Source organism: Rattus norvegicus, chromosome 14 (genome assembly GCF_021556685.1).
Source record: "Rattus norvegicus strain SHRSP/BbbUtx chromosome 14, alternate assembly SHRSP_T2T, whole genome shotgun sequence".
In the NCBI taxonomy this organism is placed as follows: Eukaryota; Metazoa; Chordata; class Mammalia; order Rodentia; family Muridae; genus Rattus; species Rattus norvegicus.
The window spans coordinates 31,196,406-31,219,019 of NC_141547.1; the positions used below are offsets into that span (position 1 = coordinate 31,196,406).

Here is a 22,614-nt window from a genome sequence, read left to right on the forward strand (position 1 = left end):
ATTCCCTGCAAAGGGAACTGTCAATCAAATGAAGAAACGGAAGAACAGGAGAAAATCTCTGTAGCTCCACACTCAGCAGAGGATTTGAATCCGATCTAAAGAGACTAAACATTAAGGACACAAGCTGAACGGAGTTCTTAAAGAGAGAAATACGATGACTAGTAAACATCTGAGCGTTGAACACCACCAGACACCAGAATTATGGAGATTACAAGCACTCTGAGATTCCCTCCTGCTCCAGTCAGAAGGGCTATTCAAAAAACACAGGAGAAAATGCAGACGGGGATGTGAGAAAGAGAAACTCTATTTGCTGTTATCAGGAGTGCACCCTGGTACAACCACTGTGGAAATCAGTGAGGTTTTTTTAAAAGCTGAAAGTGTAACATCATATTTTAATAACCCATAGAATCCAATATCTGCTGTACATATACTTATGGATGTGGGGCCATTCACTCAAGTAAGGTACCAATAGCCACACCCTTAACAAAACCTGATTCTCCCTCTCGGGGGAGCCATCAACTCCAAACCTCCACTTTTAAAATAATACTCCAAATTGCTCAGGCTCTTTCCACACCATGAGAACAAGCTTCAGTCACATATAATGATGCTATAGCCACATACACTGGCATGACCTAGTCCCACATCTCACAGGCTCCCAAATGAAGGCCTTTGCTCAAATTCAAATATCTCCTTTACCAATATCATTCCTCCATAAAAGCAGCTCTACCTTCCAAGAGGAATCAATCATTTTGACAGTGTACTTCAATTGGACTTTACACCTAACAACACCCTTTGCACACATCCATTCACCCTTTTAATTTCATTTGTGTTTCCCACATTCTAAAGTCTGCAAAGCGGTCACTGTTGTGTGCGTTTTTAATCTTCCCCAGCCCTTCTCACTGAAGTGTCTTATGCATGGCAGGACAGCTGGCATACCTGCTGGCAGTTCTCTAAACCGGAGATACTCCATAGACCGTGTAGTCACAAGGGGCTTCTGAGGATAGTAGAGAACGTGCGCCAAGGTGTCCATCCGAACGTGGAAGTTGGTGATATAAACTCCCATAGCCTGCTTGCCCATAGCAGACTGGTACGTGTTTCTAGGGGACTAACGGGAGAAACAAAAAATAAAGACAATGAATTTCTCAGACAGGTAATAACCACTATGGCTTTCAACAAAAACAGGAGCAAGAAAACTGGTGGTGAATGGGAAATGCCCCCAAGTCGGCGATTTGAACCCTGGCTCCCAGGGAACAGTGCTGTTCCCAGAGGTTCAGGAAGTGTGGCCTTGCTAGTAGAAGCACATCACGGGGACCAGCTTTGAGTTTAGGGGCCATGCGCTATCCCCCACCCTGCTCTCTGCTTCATGCTTTGGGATAAGGATTACTGCTTACTATTCCCCTGCCTCTGCTCCTCCAGCATGGACTCTTATCTCCTCTGGAAGCAGAACCCAAAATAAACTTCTATCTTTAAGTTGCCTCTGGCCGTGGCATATTACCACAGGGACAGAAAAGTGACTAATACACAAGTCACACAGCGGAGTCTGTAGGTGCTCACACCCTGATGAGATGACATACTAATCCCTAGTACTGATTACTTCCCCGATTCTTTACAAATCACAAGACAGAACTACAACCAACCTGGTTATGATCAGGAAAAGGAATAATAGATGCACAGACGCCAAGAATCATTGATGGGTGAATCTCACAGTGGGTATAGGTGGAGCAATAAGCTACTTCTTTCTCCTGCAAATCATCTGGAGTCATTGCAAGCATCACGGTTTCTTCTTCCAGGGTATCAATATACTCTACTACCCCACTGGCTACCAGATCCTGCCAACTAAAAAGTTCACTCAGTGTCATGAAATAACTTAATACAAAGTCTACTGCTTTACAATTACTTCCATTTGTGTTTGTACTAACAAGGAAAGAATTCAGACATGACTGTTAATGTGAAAAGGCTGCCGGGCTATACACTATTAGGCTGCTATTCACCTTGTTTTAAACAGCTATACTTGTGGGCTCATAGTTACAAGAGCACTGGCTGCTCCTCCAGAGGTACTGAGTTCAATTCCCAGCATCCACATGGTGGCTCGGGGATAGGATCCGATACCCCCCTCTTCTGGTGTGTCTGAACACAGCTACAGTGTACTCACATACATGAAATAAATAATTCTTAAAAAAAAAAAACTATACTTGTGAAGTAAGGATGGAAAGTAGATAAAACAGAATAAGGTCTTGTAGAATACATATATCCACCCATTACTCATATTTACTTGTGAAAAGAACATTATGAAAAAATTATGACAAAACCAGCAAATATGAAGTGAGAATGCTCACTCTTTTACTACACGTTATTTTACAATATACTTATGATATTATTTAGAGTAAAATTTTAAAACAAGCTCATTTTTTCTAGCATATTTCTTATTTATGCCAGGAGTGGTAGCACACTATCTATATTCTTTGTACTCAGGAAGTTGAGGCAATAAGGATTTCACTGTGTGTTCCACATCAGCCTGGCCTATACGGCAAGAATGTTCCCCCCAAAATATATTAGTCCCATTATATGGACATGTTCCGCACCACACAGGTTATTTACCATTACATTTTAACACACCAAAGACTTTCACACCAATACAAATCACGCAAGTCCACTGTACAACTAATAACAAAAACCAGGAAGAATAAATATGGCCACAGATGGTAGCATTCCTCCCAGCACTGATACCGTAAACTGGGCAGTGACAGTGGCTGTACAACCTTGGGCTTACCCTGAAGACAAATGGCACACTTTCCATCACAGGTTTTGACTACACGTATTTTTCTCTCAGTCACCATCTTACCTGTAGTTGTTATATTCTCTCTCTTTCAACTGGTCAATGTGTCTCTTCTTCAAAAGAAGCTTTTGCTTTTCCACAATTAGAAGTGGTCTACAAATACGGCCTGCGTCTGTATAGATCCGAATCTCACGCTCGCGGATATCTCTGATCATAGAAACCTAGATAGAAAAGACAAAAAAAAAAAAAAAAACCAATCTTACGATTTTCTTTTCTGGTATGATGATAATTCAGCTAAAAATACAAGTAGCTGGGCCTAGTAGGGTTCCCTATAATACCGTCATCCAGGAAGCTGACCAGAGAGGTCAGTTGATCCTAGGTTAACAGCAGCATAGGCAAATCAGTAAGACTGCGCTGGAGGTTGCCCAGCAGTTAGGACACTGACCACTACTGCAAAGGACTCAAGTTCAGGAACCCACATGGTGACTGACAACCATCTGTCACTCCAGGTCTAGAAGATGTGAAACCCCTTCTGGCCTCCACAGGCACCAGGCACACACATGGAGCACATACACACATTAAGGCAAACATTTACCATGTAAAATAAAAGGACACACACAGCTAAGCTGTGGAGGGCTCTAGCATGTGTGGGTCTCTAGGTTTGCTCTTCAACAGTGTACCCTTGCAAAAACAATTAATAATCTAAATAAAACTATTGCATTTAAGGTGACCCAAGCGTCAAATAAAATAGATACGCCAGGTACTGGTGGAGCATACCTTTAATCCCAGCACTCAGGAGGCAGAGGAAAGACAGATCTCTGAGTTCAAGACCAGCCTGAAGTACAGAGAGAGTTCTAGGACAGACGGGGAAACCCTGACACAGGGAGAAAACAAAAAAGCAAAAACAAAACCCTCAAAGCAAAAAGATAAATCTACCATAGTTAATCTATTATAAAAAGATGTAATTGTAAAACTCAGGAGTAGGAAAAAAATCTAACTTAATCTTAATTATTCCACTGAATAACATTAGAAGAGTATACAAGTCAAAGTGAAAATGAAGAAAACATTCTTCAGTACCACAAACACAAGTACATAAAATTTTCTTATTTTAGATTTGTATGTTTACTACTTCTTTTGGCTCTGTCCTTGTAGTACTGGAGAATGAACCCAGGGCCTGGCTTATGCTAGGCAAGTGCTCTACCACTGAGCTACAATCCCAATCCTTTAGTACAAACATTTCATCCTGGCTACCTTCCAGTAACCTCCCTAGTGGCTCTTCTTAAACAGGATCCCTCTATGTAGCTCTGTCTAGAACCTCTTTATGCAAAGCGGGCTGCCCTTAAACACACAGATCCATCATCCCGCCTCCAGAATACTGTGGTTTTTTTAAAAGACGTGTTGGGATACTGCTGTCTGGTCCATACTTTCCCATTTACTCCAAAGCCTGACTTTATCACCAAGCAGACAAATGGCTTAAAGTCCACCTAGAGCAGCTAGCTACCAGTCACAGGTGATTCCTGAGTACTTCAAATATGACCATTCTGAATTGAAATGAGCTACAAAAGTAAATTTCATGGATTCAAAAGATTCTAATAGGGGCTGGAGAGATGGCTTAGTGGTTAAGAGCACAGAATGCTCTTCCAGAGGTCCTGAGTTCAATTCCCAGCAACTATATGGTGGCTCACAACCATCTGTAATGGGATCTGATGCCCTCTTTTGGTGTGTCTGAAGACAGTGACAGTGTACTCACGTATATAAAATAAAATCTTTAAACACTCTTGAACACTATTAAAAAAAAAGATACTAATATACTTTTAAAAAAGCAATACACTAACACTTTTACATTGGTAAACATTTGGGATCTATCAATCAAATAAAATAAAGAATTAAAAGTTATTTCATGGAGTTGGGGATTTAGCTCAGTGGTAGAGCGCTTGCCTAGCAAGCGCAAGGCCCTGGGTTTGGTCCCCAGCTCTGAAAAAAAGAAGGAAAAAAAAAAAAGTTATTTCATTTATTTCTGTTTTACTTTTTTAATGTGACAACTGAAAAATTTTTAATTGTATGGTATTTCTACTGCATGGCAGTGGTCTACAAACACATTCCTAGAAAATAAAAAATGTATTTTGGGAAAATATGCAATGTAAAATTTATGAATAATAGCACTACAGAAATTGAAGTGCTTATATGAAAAGAAGTCAAAAAAAGAAACTCAATTTTCAGTGAATTATCTTATTCTAATATATAATTTTATCAATAACTAGAATAAACTAATTTCCTAAAAGCTGGAAAATTAAAAACTGGGTCATACTTCCCTATAAAATTGCTTTTAAAAAAGTGAAATCAAGGCCTGGTGGGTAAAGGTGCTTATCCTCAGGCCCGATGACCTGGGTTCAATCCCCAGAACCAACTTGACAGGAAGAGAAAACTGACTCCCCATAGCTCTTCTCAAACATCCACATGTGCACGTGCACACATACAAACCAAATAAATAAATAGATAGATAAATAAATAAGCAAGCTTTAAAAATTGTTTTAAAAATTGTTCAAAGATAAATAAAAGGCAGGCAATGCCTTAACACGAAGTTTGTACTACTGATGATATAACTGACACTTCAGGGAAGTCCAGTTCAAAGGAAGATGCTGAGATGCAGAGTCTTCAGTAACCTATGCCTTCCCTACACATCACGTGGAGTACTCCGGTTAAGCTACTCCTAGATTCTTCCTACTGAATTAGATCGAGCTCAGTGGAAGAGCATTTGCCTAATATGAGTAAGACCATGGACTCAACCAACCATCCACACTGTAAAGACAAGAAAAAAGAAAAAAGGAAACTCTTACTTCGGATACAATGATGTCCATCTGACGCCGTAATTTCCTGAGTGTGTTCATGAGTTGTTCCGGGTCTTTATGGATTCCAACCCAGCAGCCATTAACAAAAATCTTGGTTGCACTGTATGAAAAAGCAGAAGCATTCTTCACTCAGCAGCCGTACCGACTACAATCTGAACATAGACAAGTTTAAAAGAAGCGCATCTGTACACACTCGGCAATAGCTGCAGGGGAAATTTCCTCTAAGTTTTCCATGCTCCATTCTTCCAAAAATTCCAAAATTGGAGAAGGTTGAGATCCAACTGAAATATAAGCCATCAGGGCTAAATTCTTCACAAGTCCTACAGCATGGCCCTACGAATAAGCCACATAATTATTAACATCAGTTTAACATGCCCATAAAAATTATCTTCTATAAACATTTACATTTGGCTTCAAGGTATACATATTACTTTCCAAGAAAAAGGTTATTTAAAAATCTTAATTTTAGGGGTTGGGGATTTAGCTCAGTGGCAGAGCACTTGCCTAGCAAGCACAAGGCCCTGGGTTCAGTCCCCAGCTCCGGAAAAAAAAAAAAAATCTTAATTTTAAACCATGACATATAGGTAAATAAAAAATTCCTTGAGGTAATTGTGACATATAACTACTAGCAGACTTTGTAAAGATTCTTATCAATTATCAATCACACATTTCATTATGACATTTTTATACGTTTCTCTATAATATTTTCTTACGAGTAAAAGATCGACATTAAAGTTTATTTTTAATTTGGAGGTGGTGTGCACATGAGCACAAGGCGCACAGTAGCCGGAAGAGAACACGGAAGCACCTGGAGTGGAGTCACAGTGGTGTGGGCTGCCTAACGTGACCTCACGTGGCCCTTCTGAAAAGCAGCATGTGCTCTAACCCGAGCGACCTCTCCGTCACTGCATGATGAACTTGATCATATTAGATCCTCTCTCCCCACTCTTGCCTCCCTCTCACTCCACTAATCCCTTTCTTCTTTCCAACTAGGAACCGACTTATTTTGGGTGGCCCACTGAGCTCCATGAGGGCTGGTTACGGCACGAGGTGGCCATATATACACTTCACCTGTGGCTACACCACTAAAGAGATGCCTCTCCCGCCTCCATCAATGTTGTCGTCAGCACACCGTTACCCTGGGCGTTACCTAGTGTCTTACCTCTGGAGTTTCAGCAGGACACACCATCCCCCACAATGTATTATGCAACTGTCTCGGCTTTGCTAGCTTGCCATCTCTGCCAATAGGAGAGTTTAAACGACGCAGGTGAGAAAGAGTAGACGCAAAAGTCAGGCGGTTCAGTACCTAGAGAAGGAAGAGCATATTCAAAAGCCACCCCACAAAGCACATTATCACAGTGAGGCAGAGTTAAAGTTTCTGCAAACCCCGAGTACCTTTGTCTTTAACTTTTCTTGGATAATCTTGTTTATATCCATAATCTAACTGCTTTCCATTTAGCAGTGAGAGTACACATGTGACACATATTTCTAAGAAACCACATTAACCACTCGTGGAAGTCGATTCTCTTATTTTGCCCAATGGATGCCAGGGATCACATCAGATTAGACAGCAAGCACCTGTACCCAGTGAGCTATCAAAGTGGTCCCAATTTTCTGGTTCTTTTTTTTTTTTTTTCGGAGCTGAGGACCGAACACAGGGCCTTCAAGCGCTCTACCACTGAGCTAAATCCCCAGCCGGTCCCAATTTTCTTTTGTCAATTATTTTATTCTTAGCTGTCCCTTAGCCTGCGAACAGTAGTTGGTACTAGTAAATATTAACGTATATGATAGGAATTCATACCCTTTTATCCACAGAAGACACCACTAAGTCAGAACTTATCCCAGCACTTTCTCCAGGCGGAGGCCTCTGAATCTAACAGATGCAAATACTAACTATAAATGCTCCCGGGACATTAACAAAGTAATATTTACACAGCCCCTTTCCCTGCACTGTGCTACTAGCATCTCTAAACTTTCTTCTACAGTTTCCAGAATTACTGAAACGGACTCATCTACATCACACTTACAAAATAGTAAACACACCACCACCAACAGAAATTGCTCTAAAACATCTTCTCAAGGAAGCTCCGAGCACCTTTCCCATACAGTCACTAGTGCGGCTATGGCAACGCCATGCGGCCTCTCACGCCTCAGACCACGAAACCATCAGAGCGGCTTCTTCACCCTGCTCTGCCTAACGAACTGTTACCACCTCACTAAAAGCTTTATGACCCACTTCTAGGAAGAACTGTTCTATTTTCCATACATTACAGAGTTTTCTACCATTCAATTATTCAATCAGAGTCTTAAAAAATCTACATATGCAACCAGAAAGATGGCTCAGTGGTGAAGAAACTTCCAGAGTTTGGTTCCAAGAACCCACATGACAGGACTCAAAGCTGCCTATGACCCCAGCACCGGAGAATCTGACTTCCTCTCCTGACCTCCACAGGTTAACACAACACAAGCACACATGCAGACACATGCACAAAAAATAAAATTTTGAAGTTTTTTAAAAGCTATTTTCTCAATATTTCTCAAAACTTGACCTATATAAAACTGCTTTAGTCCACGGAAATAATCTATTTCTCTTCTTGGATACTGTAACAATCTTCCTGCCAAGAACCTTAAACTTTTCAAATGTTTTTCTACATGCAGCCAAAAATGCTTGTACTGCTCCAGCAGAGGACCTAGGTTCCATCCCTAGCACCTACATGGTAGGTCACAAGCACCTTCTCAGCCCTCTTCTAGGTTCAGTAGACTGCTGCACGCACATGGTACACAGGAACTCCCACACATAGACCTGAAAATAGAAGCCAGGCAATGGTGGTGTGCGCCTTTAATATCAGCACTAGGGAGGAAGAGGCAGGTAGACCTCTGAGTTCAAGGCTAACCTGGTCTATAGACTGAGTTCCACAACAGCCAAGGCTTCCCAGAGAAACCCTATCTTTAAAAAAAAGGAAGGAAAATATGTTTAAAGCAATAGAGGAGTATTGGAAGAACTACTTTTGTGTTCTGACCTAGGGTCTCGCCCTGTAGCACAGGATAGCTTCAAGTTTGAAGCAATCTTATTACCTCAGGTCTCCAGAGTGCTAGGACTATAAGCATAAGCCGCCACGCCAACGTTAAGAAACACACTTTCAAACAAATAAAAGGCATGCCCAGAGATTTTCTGGGTTAGTTTCTAAAATGGAGCTTTTGAGACAAAAATTTTGCAGGCACAGCTCTAATCCCAGGATTCTGGAAGTTGAGGCAAGAAGAACACTAGTTTAAGGCCAGCCTAGGCTGTACTTAATGACCCTGTTATTTCCCCTGCCCTATCCCTGTATTCAGACTTTGTCACATCATATAGTAATAGCAGCAGCAGTAGTAGTAGCAGCAGCAGTAGTAGTAGTAGCAGTAATAGTAGTAGTAGCAGTACTAGTAGCAGTAGCAGTAGCAGTAGCAGTAGCAGTAGCAGTGGCAGTGGTAGTGGTAGTAGATTGTTTGCTATCTTGAGTTTCTAAATTACAAACCAAAAACTTGACTCTCTAATTGCTAATGGGTAATTTAGGAGAAACTTTGTTTCATTATTTAAAAACTAGTGATTTTTACATCTGACCAAGGAAAACAAAAATAAAGTCAGTCATGTTCACTGAAATGAAAGAATCCGCCAGCCCTGTAACTCTTTCCCTGTGAGTGCACTCAGTGGCCACCTCACCTGCGACACTCCAGCTCTGGCTTGGTGAGCTTTCTTCTGGTCACCCCAGTTCCCAGTGGCTAAAGAGTATTTTAGCCCATCGGATATGATCCTTGTCTTAATTGCCAACTCTAGGTTAAAGTCCTTTCCGCGGTCAATAAACTTCTGTGCATAGATCCGTACTTCTTTCAGCAAATTCTTAAACATGCTGTCAAACAAGATGGTGTTGTTGTAAACATGGGAAAGTCTCCAGAAGCACACATCTTCAGCAGAGACGACAGCACCCACAAACAAGGCCACGGCAGTGTGCTAATACCACTCTTTTGGGGTTCCTATACCCTATATACACATGCAGTAGGGAGAACAACTACAATAAAGTGCTTGAGAAGGCTAAGATGACTACTGTCAGGAGCTGAGGAAATATGAAGTAGCTGCCGTGAAACCATAAGGATATGGGCACCTGTGCATAAGCAGGCCATGGTGGCCACCCTGGGCACTAGGGAAGACCCACCTGTAAAGGAAGTCACGACTCTCTCTACCATGTCACTCTGTAATCCTTACCCTCTAAATAAGAACGCAAGCAGAGGCCCAGCAAGATCCAATCTCTTATTGCCATAGTGATCTCTGTCATCTAGTTCTCTTCTACCCAAGGCTGCTAGAAGTAACCTATGAACCATGTACCTAGAAAAAAGGGAAACACCTGATTTTTAGTTTTCCTTGACATCTCAAAACACAACTTACTCTATTTTAACCCAGCAAAGATCTTCAAACAGTAAAACTCAACTTACCCCAAAAAATAGGCCTTTTTGGTCTCGCAGAAATCACTGACACCGACATGCGGAAGCATCTCTTTCTGTAAGACTTCTTTTGCATATTTAATTCTTTTCTCCTTAGTAACACCAGGCTTCGCCCCTCTTGAACCAATGAAGTTTAAGGCAACATTCTGCTCTTGGATGACAAATGCTTCATCGAGAGATGGTTTAACCTAGCAAATAATCTACATTAAGCTTTTTCAGATTTATATTTTACCTAAACTAATTTTATTAGCATGCAAAATAATGCTGACCTATTTTTAGAAAATACCAGACTTGGAAGGCTCCTCAGAGACAGAGATATCTGTCAAATCCACCCAGTGTGAGCAATTTCACTTTTATGAACAATACAATTTCATAAATAGCATTTTTATATATCTTAATGATGTATAAAATTTTTTATATATATTTTAATGACCAATGCTTTAAAGGCAAAAACCAAAATAAGACATTTCTTTTAGTTCTATCAAATATATTTAGAGAAGTTTCATGGTGTGATTAAAATTTACTGAGTTACAGATGCTTTTCTTCTCAGTGTTTGAGGGAAGAAACATTTGGTCTATGAATGAAATCACTATCTTGAGGGGAGACTTTAAAACTGCAGTGCAGAGCAGACCTATGTTCCATTCTTGCCCCCACCTACAGCCCCTGCAACCAAGTCAACAGTTCCCCAGGAAAGGGTTAGATAATTCTTGCTAGGGCTGTAACTCGTGTCTGAGCGCTTACCTAGCATGTGTGAACCAAGGGTTACTCCCCAGCACCCCCAGGCCCCCCAAAAAACTTTTTCCTGAGTTCCATTCCAATTTTAAAATTCTTAAATTCCAATTATACAGAGGAGTGGGCATAAGAAATCGTGGTACAATAAGAAGCTTGGCATCTGTACTGAGTGTTTTCTCTTGTCCACCCACAGTTCTAAATGTCCAAATCCTAATCATGGTACCGAAGGCCACATAAGCCAGTCAAGACCAAGCTTGGTGTCACATACCTGCAATCCCAACACTCGAGAGACAGGCAAGACTGCCAGCCTGTATACATAGTGAAATCTGGGTCAACCCGGGCTAAAAAGTGAGCCCCTGCCTCAAACAAATAACAACAATAAAAATCCCACAGATGTATGGTGGATCGAGTACTATTTAAGGGAAACTTGATACCAATGTTATTACAAAATTAATTGGTTAATAATTTGGTTGGGTTTTGAAAAAGCATAACAACTAAAATACACTTTCAAAAGATTTTAAAATTATGCATTCTCATAGAGTGAATGTTGGATTCATAGGCCTGTAAAAACTAGTCTATACTACAACATAAAACAAACAAACAAACAAAACAAACAAACAAACAAAAAAACAGTAATTTTCAGAAACCAATGCAAGTCAGGTCTTTCACTTCACTGAGCCAAGTGTGATAGCAGGCACCTTTGCTTACTAAGCCATTCTGGTGCCCTAGAGTAGTAACTATTGGTGTCTCTGAAGTGCTGGTGAGTCCCAGCCTGCTGTGGAGCTGGCTGTCTCCATCCCCCCTTCTGTGTGCTCTGGGTACTAAAGTGAGGTGGGCAGGCCTGTGTGTTAAAAGCTTCTATTCACTCAGTCATCTTGATGGCCTGATTTTTTTTTAGTTTTTTATTTTAATAATTATACTATGATTCTATCAATGAATACTGTTTCCTAGGAAATAAACACTGACCTAAAGAAGTATAACATCTACAACTATTTCCAAATGGATCAGAAAAAAATAAGACAAAGAAAATGTGATAACCCTCGCTGAAACTGAGAAAAGACTACAAGAAAATTCTAGTACTATTCTTACAATTTTCCTGAAAGTTAGAAATTATTTCAAATAAAAAGTCTAAAACAAAGAGCAGCTCTGGAGGGCTCATCCTCTATGTCCCTGAACTGCTCTGGCTGGCATGTTCCCATGGTCTCCTCACTGCTGCTTCTTTGCCCTGCTGACACTGAACAGCAGCCGCTCCCACCTTCCCTGCCTGTTCTTACAGAGAACTCTCAGGGAGATGGAGCTGAGTTATACTTCCACTTCACGGTAAATGCCACAGGCGTGTGACAGGTAAATTGCTCTGAAGAGCATTTCTGCTGCTTTAAGGTTTGCAACCATCAGCATCTCTAAGCGTCTAATAACAGGGAGTGCACATTTGCCTTCTCATTACCATTTCCATCATCTCTGGGTCTTCGAAGTCATAAATGATGTGCTCTAAAATATCTCTATCAGACACAAAGCCTAATGCTCTGAACACAATTATGATGGGAACTTCTTGCTTGATGTATGGTAATGTCGCCACGATGCGCTGGCCAATTGCACTCTTCTTTGCACCCTAGAAAAGCAAGAGTGTTATCAGAACATGAACATACAAGAGCTCAGAGAAACACAGAGTACCAGATGGTCATCTTAGTATACATGTTACATGTCTCAAAAGAAAATGTCTATCTATTGTCCTACAGCTTCTTTTAAGAAGCACTCAAACCTGCTTACTAAATTCTTGTTCTTTAATTCGATGCAGGACCTCACTATGTAGCCCAGCTGGCCTAGAAGCACAATGACCTGCGTGCCTCTGTCTATGGAGTACAAACATTGAGGATGTGCATCAGCACACCAGCACGTTTACTGCTTTTATGAACAACGTGGTCAATGAAACCCAAAAGAACTCCCATGCTTGCCAAGATTCTCCAAGAATTACCAAATACAAAATTTGAAAATAACTTTTGGCTGCCAAAGAATACAAAAAAAGACTGTTACCTTGCCATTCCTATCCACAGTAAGAGGGGAATAAAAAGTAGATTGCAAGGGGGGACGGACTCTGTGACGGGGGGAGGACTCTGAGACGGGGATGACTAAGATGGGGAGCAGAGTTTGGAATGTACATACGTACATATGTACATACATACATAGTAGAGTGCAAAGGGGGGAGTGACTCTCTGATGGGGGGACTAGGATGGGGAGCAGAGTTTGGAATGTAAATACATACATATGTACATACATACATACATACATACATACATACATACATACATACATAGTAGAGTGCAAGGGGCAGCTGGAATAAATGCTCAGTGGTTAACAGCACTGGCTGCTCCTACAAAGGACCCAGGTTCTGTTCCCAGCACCCACATGGCAGCTCACAACCATCTTTAACTTCAGTTCAAAGGGATCCAATGCCCTCTTCTGATCTCTGTGAATTCTAGGACTGTACATGATGTACATACACAGAGGCAAAACAGTGATATACATAAAATAAAAATAAACCTTAAAAGGAAATAGATTACAGGGTGCTGGTCATGGTACAAATGTCTCAATCCCAGCACCCCAGAGGCAGAGAGAGACAGATCTCTGTGAGTTCCTGGACTACCAGGATTATATGGAGATCCCTTCTCAAAATAGGTTAGGATAAAAAGAAAAGGAAAGACAAGCCTAGAATGAAAGCAAATATGAAATTAGAGCTCTCTAAATTAACATGGAGGCATTTCTTCCCTCATTCTTCCTCCTGAGCTGCATACACATACAACCCCAAAAAACATCACTAGCCCATGCTAGCGGTCATGGCCTCTCAGTTTTAGCTATATCGTTCTGCTTCACCTTTGTATACCTCCTTGACTCCGTAACTTCAGTCATGGTTCCCCCACCACACCTCAGAACACCTTCCACTGAAAGCTCATTCCATCTCCTGAGTTTAGCTGAGAACAAGTGCTTACATATTACACTCAAATCTTCCCCTTGAGCCCTAAGCTACATCTTCAGCCTTCACCTCTCCAACTGCTATCTGGGTGTTTCTACTTGGTCACCTAACATTCCATTCCGTCAATTGTTTGCACCATCAAGATGGGTCAGGTGGTGCCACACTAGCCTGGAGACCAGAGTTCAGTAATCAGAATGCAGAAAAGAGCAAAGAAGAAAACCGGCTCTACAAGTTGTCCTCTGGCCTCCATATATATGCTGTGACACACATCTCCTGCCACATCATCAGGCACACGTACAGAGTAAATACTTTAAAATTGATTTTAGTGTCTGGAGAGATGACTCGGCAGGTAAGAACACTGGCTGTTCTACCAGAGGACTCAGGTTCAGTTCCCAGCACCCACATGGCAGATCTCATCCATCTTTAACTTCGGTTCTGGGGGATCCAATGCCCTCTTCTGGCCTCCCTGGACACCTGGTAATCATGTAGTACAGAAATACATGCAGGCAAAGCACCCATACACATAATAAAATAAATTTAAAAAATTACAATTCACATTTCAGCAGACTGAGGGAAGGCCTCAGTCAGTAAAGTGTCTACTGTAGTGAACATGGGTGGGGCCTGAGCTCCATCTCCAGAACCACAGAAAAAGCTGCATGGGTCAAGAGCACTGCTGCTCCTCCAGAGAAACTAGATGTGAGTCCATATGGCATCTCATAGCCACCTGTAACTGCAGTCTTGGGGCAACTAACACCCTCTGCTGTCCTCTGTGAGCCCATAGCTGCACATGTTGTACATATGCATGCAGCCAAAATACAAATACAAAAAAATAAATCAATAAATAAGCAATGTGTTGTAGCTTCCACTTGTAATCACCATGATGAAGAAGCAGAGACAGGCCAGGCAGTCCTGGTACATGCCTTTCATCCCAGAATTCAGGAAGCAGAGGCAGGCAAATCTCAAGTTTGAGGCCAACCAGACCAGTACAGAGCAAGTTCCAGGACAGCCAGGGCTACAGAGAGAAATCCTGTGTTGTTGAAATAGCACCCCCCCTACCCTAACCCCCCCTACCCTAACCCCCCCAAATTAGTCTGATGAGGCTGGAGACATGATTGGAGTTTATGAATATACACTATTCTTGTAGATAATTGACTTCAATTCCCAGCACCCACACTGGGCAGCTCATAACTGCCTATAACTAATTCCAAGATCCTATGCCTCTAGTCTCTTTGAGCAATTGCACTCAGATGCACATACCCACATATAGACACACACATACACATAAGATAAAATATAACTCAGGCATGGTGGCACAAGCCTTTTTTTATTCTAGAACTCAGGAGCCAGAGGCAGGCTTCTGAAAGTTCAAGGGTAGCCTGCTCTACAGAGTGACTTCCAGAACAACTGAACTACATAGTGAGACCCTGTCTCAAAAAAAAAAAAAAATACTTAAATAGTCTAGTAAATAATAAAACAAGGCTGGGCAGTGGTGGTACACACCTTTAATCCCAGCACTTAGGAGGCAAAGGAAGGCAGAGCTGAGTTTGGGGCCAGCCTGGCCTACAAAGTGAGTTCCAGGACATATAGGACTTTTTTTTTAAAAAGCCAAAAAGAAAGAAGAAGAGGAGGAAGAGGAAGAGGAGGAATAGGAAGAGGAGGAGGAGGAGGAGGAGGAAAGAAAAGAAAAAGAAAGAAAGAAGCAATGCCTCAATAAAACTTATAAACAAGCAATGAGACAGACGGAGCTGGGGCTGTAGCTCAGTGACAGAGCACTGTACAAGGCCCTAGGTTCAAGCCCAGTAAAGCAAAGCACAAAGGAAAAAGCCCAAACGTCGCACACTCCAGCCTTACCACCATACCTGTCCTCCTCTGGCCAGCATGCTAACCCATATAGTACTGGTGGGTCGGGAAGAATTCTCTAGGCATGAGCGGCATTCTCCTGTATAGGCATACTTGGAATCCTTTTTGGCAAACACATAGACTGTGTTTGTTGCCATTTTCTCTTGAGCTATCAGAACCTATAGAAAGAGTAAGAAAATTACAGCCAAGAAATCAAAAAGGTCATCGAAATAGAAAGAAGTAAACCTGCACGGTTATATAATCTGGTCATATGGGCTCATACTTCACAGAAATACACAAACGTCAACAACGGGCAAACCTCTAGTTCACATTATGCACAACTTCACAGTTTTAATTTACAAAAGTTTAGGTATCACACCTTAAATAACTCACCTGTCACTTTCAGGTAGAGGGGTGTGTGTGTGTGTGTGTGTGTAAGTGTTAGGTGTGAAGGCCAGAAGAGGGCATCAAACACCCTGGAAGTGGAGTTACAAGTGACATGTGGAGGTAATGAGGACCAAATTCTACCCTCTGCAGGAGTAGCATGTGCTCCTATGCCCTGAACCTTCTCCAGCCCTGAGAATGCACACCTTTTAATTTTACTTTAATAATCTAAATGTTAACTATCATTTTACTGTGTTTTAAATACCACTATACCTTTTCTGATCCATTAATAATAAAATAGCCACCAGGATCTAAAGGACACTCATTCAGCTCACACAAGTCACGGTCTGTTAAGCCATTCAACAAGCAATACGTGGAGCGCAGCATAATGGGGATTTTCCCGATGAAGGTTTTCTGGTGCTGAGTCTGCAGCTGCTCTTCACCCTCTTTAATGACCGTCTTCGTTATGTCCACGTAAAGCGGGGCGGAGTACCTTCAAAGGAAAGCGGGTCAGAACTGGCCGTAAGTTATTTGCAAACATAACTACGTAAGTTATATTTTTTTTTAATTTTATTCAATATCAGGTGCTAAGAAAGAAAAGAAAAAGGTCTATCTTACGTGAGATTTCTTAACCTGGCTTCATTTGGCATCATTGGTGAAGGGGCACCATCTCTTTCCCAATGAGTAGGTTTGGAGAGGTAAATTTGTTCAAACTTCAGTAAATATCTTGGCTAAAATTAAACAAAAGCATAAGTTTCGAAAGCTAGGCTCTTACTATACACTTATCATCCCAGCACTTAGCAGGCTATGGTGGGAGAATCATGAGTTTTAAGCCAGACTAAGCAATATAGCAAAATCTTGCCCGAAAATACATAAAAAAGTTGTAATTGACATTAGCATTTTAAGTAGAAGCAACTCTACAACCTGACATGTGGATGCTCTAAAGTCAAAATCCACATTACAGTGATGTGGTTGTCCTGTACTATATTATACATAAATACCATATTATTGTTTATATTAATATTTATATATTGTTATATAACAATGTAAGTTATTATAGAAGTATAAATAATAATTAAAATATTAATTTTTTGCCAGGCATGGTGGTGCACACCTTTAATCCCAGCATTCAGGTGGCAGGGTCAGGTAGATCTTTGTGAGTTTGAAGCCAGCCTGCTCTACAAAGCAAATTCCAGGACAACCAGGACTATAGAATCAAACTGTCTCAAAAATAAATAAAATTATTTTGATTTTTCCTAAATCTAGGTAATATAAATATTATCTTTGACAGTAAATGCCACATGTGTAGGTCCCTAAGGAAGCCAGGAGAGGGTGAGAGACCCTCACAGGAACACTAAGAACTGAACTTAGAACTTTTATCTCTTCAGCCCAGAGATGTTCTCTTATATCTGATTGCTTCCTTACAGACGACAAGAAGGTCTTTTTCACTGGGAATGGAGAAGCTGAGAAAGACTTTCACTTAACTCAAGATGGCCTCACTCTGCATCTTAACTACATATCCAAGACAGGCCTCCTCCGGGAGCCTCATGCCTCCACCTCCCACATGCTGACATCCCAGGCAGGCAGCACATCTGGCTCAAATAGGCGTTATCTACTGCACATGTCATCTGCTCTAAATTTATTTCAAAAAATCAAAACTGCATTCTCCACCCCCTGCCACCCATAGCCATCCCCACCAGGCATTTTACTTATGTTTTACATCCTGAGAGAAGAAACCCAAGAATTTCCTCCTGTGTATTTATCCTGCTTCTCCATGATGCCAGCTGAGGTTGTGAATACCAATGACACGATAGAAGCAAATTTTTCTGCTACTCTTATAAAACTTAGTGCTGCTTAAATCTGGGGCTAACCACTCCACATTTATTTTTCCTGTCTGTGTGGTGCACAATAATTTTTCCAGTTCTAAAATCAGTGATTTCAAATTCACCATGTAACTACATTTCATCATGACAAATAGAAACTGGACTATGGCCTGGTAGCGGTGGTGCACACTTTTAATCCTAGCAAGTGGAAGGCAGAGGCAGTTGGATCTTTGAGTTCAAGGCCAGTCTGGTCTACCGAGTGAGTTCCAGGAAAGTCAAGGCCACACAGAAAAATCTCTGGCAAAAAAGAAAGGGAAAGGGAAAGGAAGGAAACAAAACTGGGTCATGTACGACTCTGGCACACAGCCTGATAAGAACCCGGCATCTGCTCTTGAAAACAGGACGTTTATGTGCACCATGATGCCAGTGTGCAAGCACAGAGAGATATTAGAAATCAAAATGATCCTTATTAATGCCTATACACTTTTGTGCACTCTCACTGGTGAGGGTGGAAAGTACCAAGTGTCCAAAAGGGGCGGGAAGCTGGGAGGAGAGGACAGATTCAAGCCTAACTCTCCAATCTTTACCTCTGGACCCTTCCTATTTCAAGTAGACAGTGGTAACACACTCTACAGCCTGTAGCACTCTTCAACAACTTCTCCAGAGCCTTTCATAAGCTGGCTCCATCTTACCTTCTCCCAGTGTCCTCGAACCAGACACATCAATTTCTATGCTGCTCACTGTTGGCGCCACCCACTTCTCAAGCTGAGTGCATCAATCACTTTCTTCTTTAAAGACCTAAACCACCTCTTCTGAGGAAAGTCACTCCTGCCTTCACTGCCAGCTCAAGTCCCCATCTTCCCTGCCCAGCCAAGCTTTAGAAATGGATTCTTCCTGCAGTGTTTAACACATTGGCGCTCTGAGTTGACTTTTAATTCTTCACTTATGAAGAGAAAATCACTTGGGAGATTTTTTTTTTCTTTTTTTCGGAGCTGGGGACCGAACCCAGGACCTTGCGCTTCCTAGGTAAGCGCTCTACCACTGAGCTAAATCCCCAGCGGGAGATTTTTTTAAAAAGTACATTATGGTCCTTTTTCTAGCACATTCCCTAAAAAGACCATTTGCTTTTGCTTTTAAGGCAAAATTCTGTGCAGCAGCTTCAACTAAAATAAGAGTAATAGACCAGCCCTTCGGATACAATTTAGGAAAGGGACTCGGCTGGCAGGACAATGACCTTTCCTTCTCTAGCTCTTTCTGCCTTATGTTGCTTTGCAGTTTCCCTGAGACCAGGATGCTACTGCAGCTGCCTCTCTCTACTTCTCTGCAACTGGGAACAGTCAGTCACTATTTTGGACTTCTTTGAAACAATTATTTTTTAAAAAAACTATAAAATTATACCCTTGCTAAAAGTTATTTTAAAACCACATGTGTATGAATTAAAAATCAGTAAAAAAGTTAAATGAGCTATTATGCCCAATTTCCCTTTTTGATCTCACATTTTAGTCATGTATTCCATGCAATGCAATAAATAAAAATCAAGAGTCTGGGAATGGAGGCACACTCCACAAGAAGGCCCAGTCAAAAGGATCATGACTTCAAGGCCAACCTTAGTAACAGAGAGACACTTTGTCCTAAATAAATAAATAAATAAATAAATAAATAAATAAGAGACTGTCCTTCAACAGCCTTTCTCTTATGATTCTTAGACTGCAGGAGAAATTGGTTAGAACATCTAAAACAACAGAACTGTTTCCAGTCTATGTCTCAGGGGCTCATACAGAGTTCTCTCTTCCCAACTACTAAGTACTTACTGAGGGCACTGGGTGCATGCCTATAAATCCTAGCTACTAAGAAGACTGAGTCAGGAGAATATAGAATTCAAGGCCAGCCCGGGCAACTTACCAAGTAATAAAAACTTAAAAAAAAACAAAAGGGGGGGGAGGGGGACACAGACAGAGTTTAGGGGTAGAATTTCTACCTAGTGTGCATAAGGCCCTTCAGTCTTCCCCCAAACCAAAACGTACATACTATCTGAGTAAAGATTAAGGTTTTACATCACTGAACAAACGCACATCTTCATTAACAAAGATAAATGCGGAGCCCGGTGGAGGTGCCGTAGGTACTCTGCAGAAGCTACCGAGAGAGAGAAGGCCTGGGACCCAGGCTCTCCTTCACCTGAGCAATAACCTTCTTACCGGCTCTTCAACCTCCCCACTAGCGTGCTGGGCTTCAGCCTGCAGGTCAATCGGTGGTGCATCTTCCACAATTCTTTGAACAGACATCTGAATAAACTCGTCAAAGGAATCCAGCTGCTGTCTGACCAAGCCTTTTTCATCAAAATAAGAACTAGAAAAATATTAAGTTCATAATCAGTTGCAACTCAGTTTGTTTTCTAGCATATTTCTTCATTTTCATTTAATCCAGCAGTTCTCAACCTGTGGGTTATGACCCTTTTGGCAAACATCTAACTCCAAAAATATTTATATTACAACTCAAAAGTAGCCAATTTACAGTTCTGAACAACAAGGAAAATAATCTTATGGGTGGGGGTCACCATAAGAAGAGGAACTGTTTTAAAGGGTCACAGCTTTAGTAAAGTTGAGAACCGCTGACTTAATCCACTCAACAAAGACTCAATCATTACATAAGGCCAGGGGTGTTTTCTTTGTAGACATGTTTGAAAGGGAGAAAGGTGGGTAATTAAATAACTAACTATAAGGCAGCTTTGATCTGTAAACAAACTTCATTCAAACTCCAAGCATTTCCCACTGCCAGGTTATATGTGACTGTCAGTGTGGCGATCTTGTCATTTATTTTTGAGTGTCCTTTCTGTGTTTTACTTCAGCTCAATTACACTTGGAAAAGGGTTGGAATCTGGACTAAAATACAACTTTGATGTGACTTTACTCATTCACAATAATTTAAAAAACAGAATTAGATTAACATCACCAATAATACAATAAGTGCACCTCCTAATACAGTGTGCCATGCTTCTGCCAAAGGACTCATCCAAAGGCAATACAAGGAAAGCCAGAAAAACTACAATCCACGAGCACTGTGCTAAGTAACTGAGCAGATTCTTATCTTAAAAAGAGAAGATGGGCTTGGGGATTTAGCTCAGTGGTAGAGCGCTTGGGCCTGGGTTCGGTCCCCAGCTTCGAAAAAAAGAAAAAGAAGAAAAAAAAAGAGGACATGCTGAGAAACTGTTTCAGATTGAAGGAAGCACAAAAATAAGACATAAAAGAAAATGTATGAGGCAGAAGAGATGGTTCAGCAGAGACATAGCTCCATGGTAAAGAGCAGGCAGCTCTTCCAAAGGAGCCAAGTTCAATTCCCAGCACCTACATGGCGGCTCACGATTATCTTCAACTCCAGTCCCATGGATGCCCTCCTCTGGCCTCCATGGGCACCTGCACACTAGGTGGACATAAACTCACACAGGCATATAAACACAAAAAATAAAAGTGAAAGAAATAAAGAGAGAACAACAAAGCATGCAACACTCAAAGCCCTGAGGCAGGAGGACTCGCAAGTTCCAGTTCAGGCCTGGTCTCAAAAATCTAACTGACAAAATAAATTTCAGTGGATACCCTAGGTCCAGGAAAAAAAAAAATGAGAAAAAATTTTCTTCTTTTGCTATAAAATTAGTGAGATAACTTGCAAAAATGTAGATTCTGGAGGTTAAATAAGGCTATTGTATCAGTATTAATTCCTATACTGTGATTACATTAAAGTGCCTGCTATTTACCTTTCAATGTTTCTTGGGGAAAAATGCACAAAGAAAGGAAGAAAAAAGAAAGAAAAAACTTATGGAGGCCAGGTGTGGTGGCACATGCCTTTAGTCCCAGCATTAAGGAAGCAAAGGCAGACACGTCTCTGAGTTTGAGGCTGGGGTTTACAAAACCAGATCCAGAATGTCCAGGGCTACAGAGAAAAAACCATGTCTCAAAAAACAAAAAACAGAATAGCATAAGGACAATATTTAAGGGCTTCAATGAGGTACATAAATGAATTTTTTAGCTTTTCTCTAAGGTGGAAATATTTTAAATAAATAAATAAAGCCAAACATGGTGAGGTGTCCCTGTAGGATTCCCAGCACTCAGAAGGCTGAAGCAAGAGTGCTGTAAGTTCAAACCAGCCCAGCCTACAGCAAGTTCCACAGCATGCAGAGCTACATACCGTTCTGTCTGCATAAAACAAAGCAATCCTGTAAGTAACTAATATATGTTACTTACACATTAGCAAGCACAGATACGGCCGAGGTCTATCTAGAAGGAACAGAACAACAGGACCTCACACCATCTTGTATCTACTAAAGCTGTTCCGTTTGGTCTAAAGTTACCTGATCACGATCCAGCATGCTTCCTGCCACAAATCTGGAGTGATTTCATCATCATCTTCATCATATTGCATATCTGCAAAAACAATACACTATGCTCACTGGCCATGAGATGCCACAAGTTCAAACGTTACCTCTATGAAATAAATAGCACTCTGCTAAGAGGCAATCACTTCACCCCATTTTCCTAGAATTTCAGAAAACTAATGTCATATCAATATTCTTCCTATATACAGAGATTTTACAGCAAAGTTTCAGTTAAGTTGTGAGAATTTGCAATTTCTGTCTGCTCCAGAAAGTCCGTGTAGCGCTTAGCAGGAGCAAGATCCTCTAACCAGTAAGGCCTCAGAGACAATGATGAGAGAGAAAATGGTTTAAATAACTGAGCAACACCCTGGGGTGGTCTGTGACTGCAGCATTTCATACAT

General features: G+C 41.2%; 1 protein-coding gene across 1 annotated transcript in view; it reads right to left on the minus strand.

Moving 5' to 3' along the window:
• Polr2b (RNA polymerase II subunit B) overlaps positions 1-22,614 on the minus strand; it is a 37,618-nt gene that overhangs the window by 12,632 nt on the left and 2,372 nt on the right. The window contains 15 exon segments of the mRNA NM_001106002.1: positions 937-1,105; positions 1,638-1,836; positions 2,843-2,997; positions 5,614-5,725; positions 5,819-5,958; positions 6,788-6,931; positions 9,326-9,512; positions 9,866-9,985; positions 10,093-10,289; positions 12,278-12,442; positions 15,661-15,819; positions 16,298-16,517; positions 16,643-16,755; positions 20,043-20,193; positions 22,190-22,262. Of these exon segments, the coding sequence (NP_001099472.1) occupies positions 937-1,105; positions 1,638-1,836; positions 2,843-2,997; positions 5,614-5,725; positions 5,819-5,958; positions 6,788-6,931; positions 9,326-9,512; positions 9,866-9,985; positions 10,093-10,289; positions 12,278-12,442; positions 15,661-15,819; positions 16,298-16,517; positions 16,643-16,755; positions 20,043-20,193; positions 22,190-22,262 (2,304 nt within the window).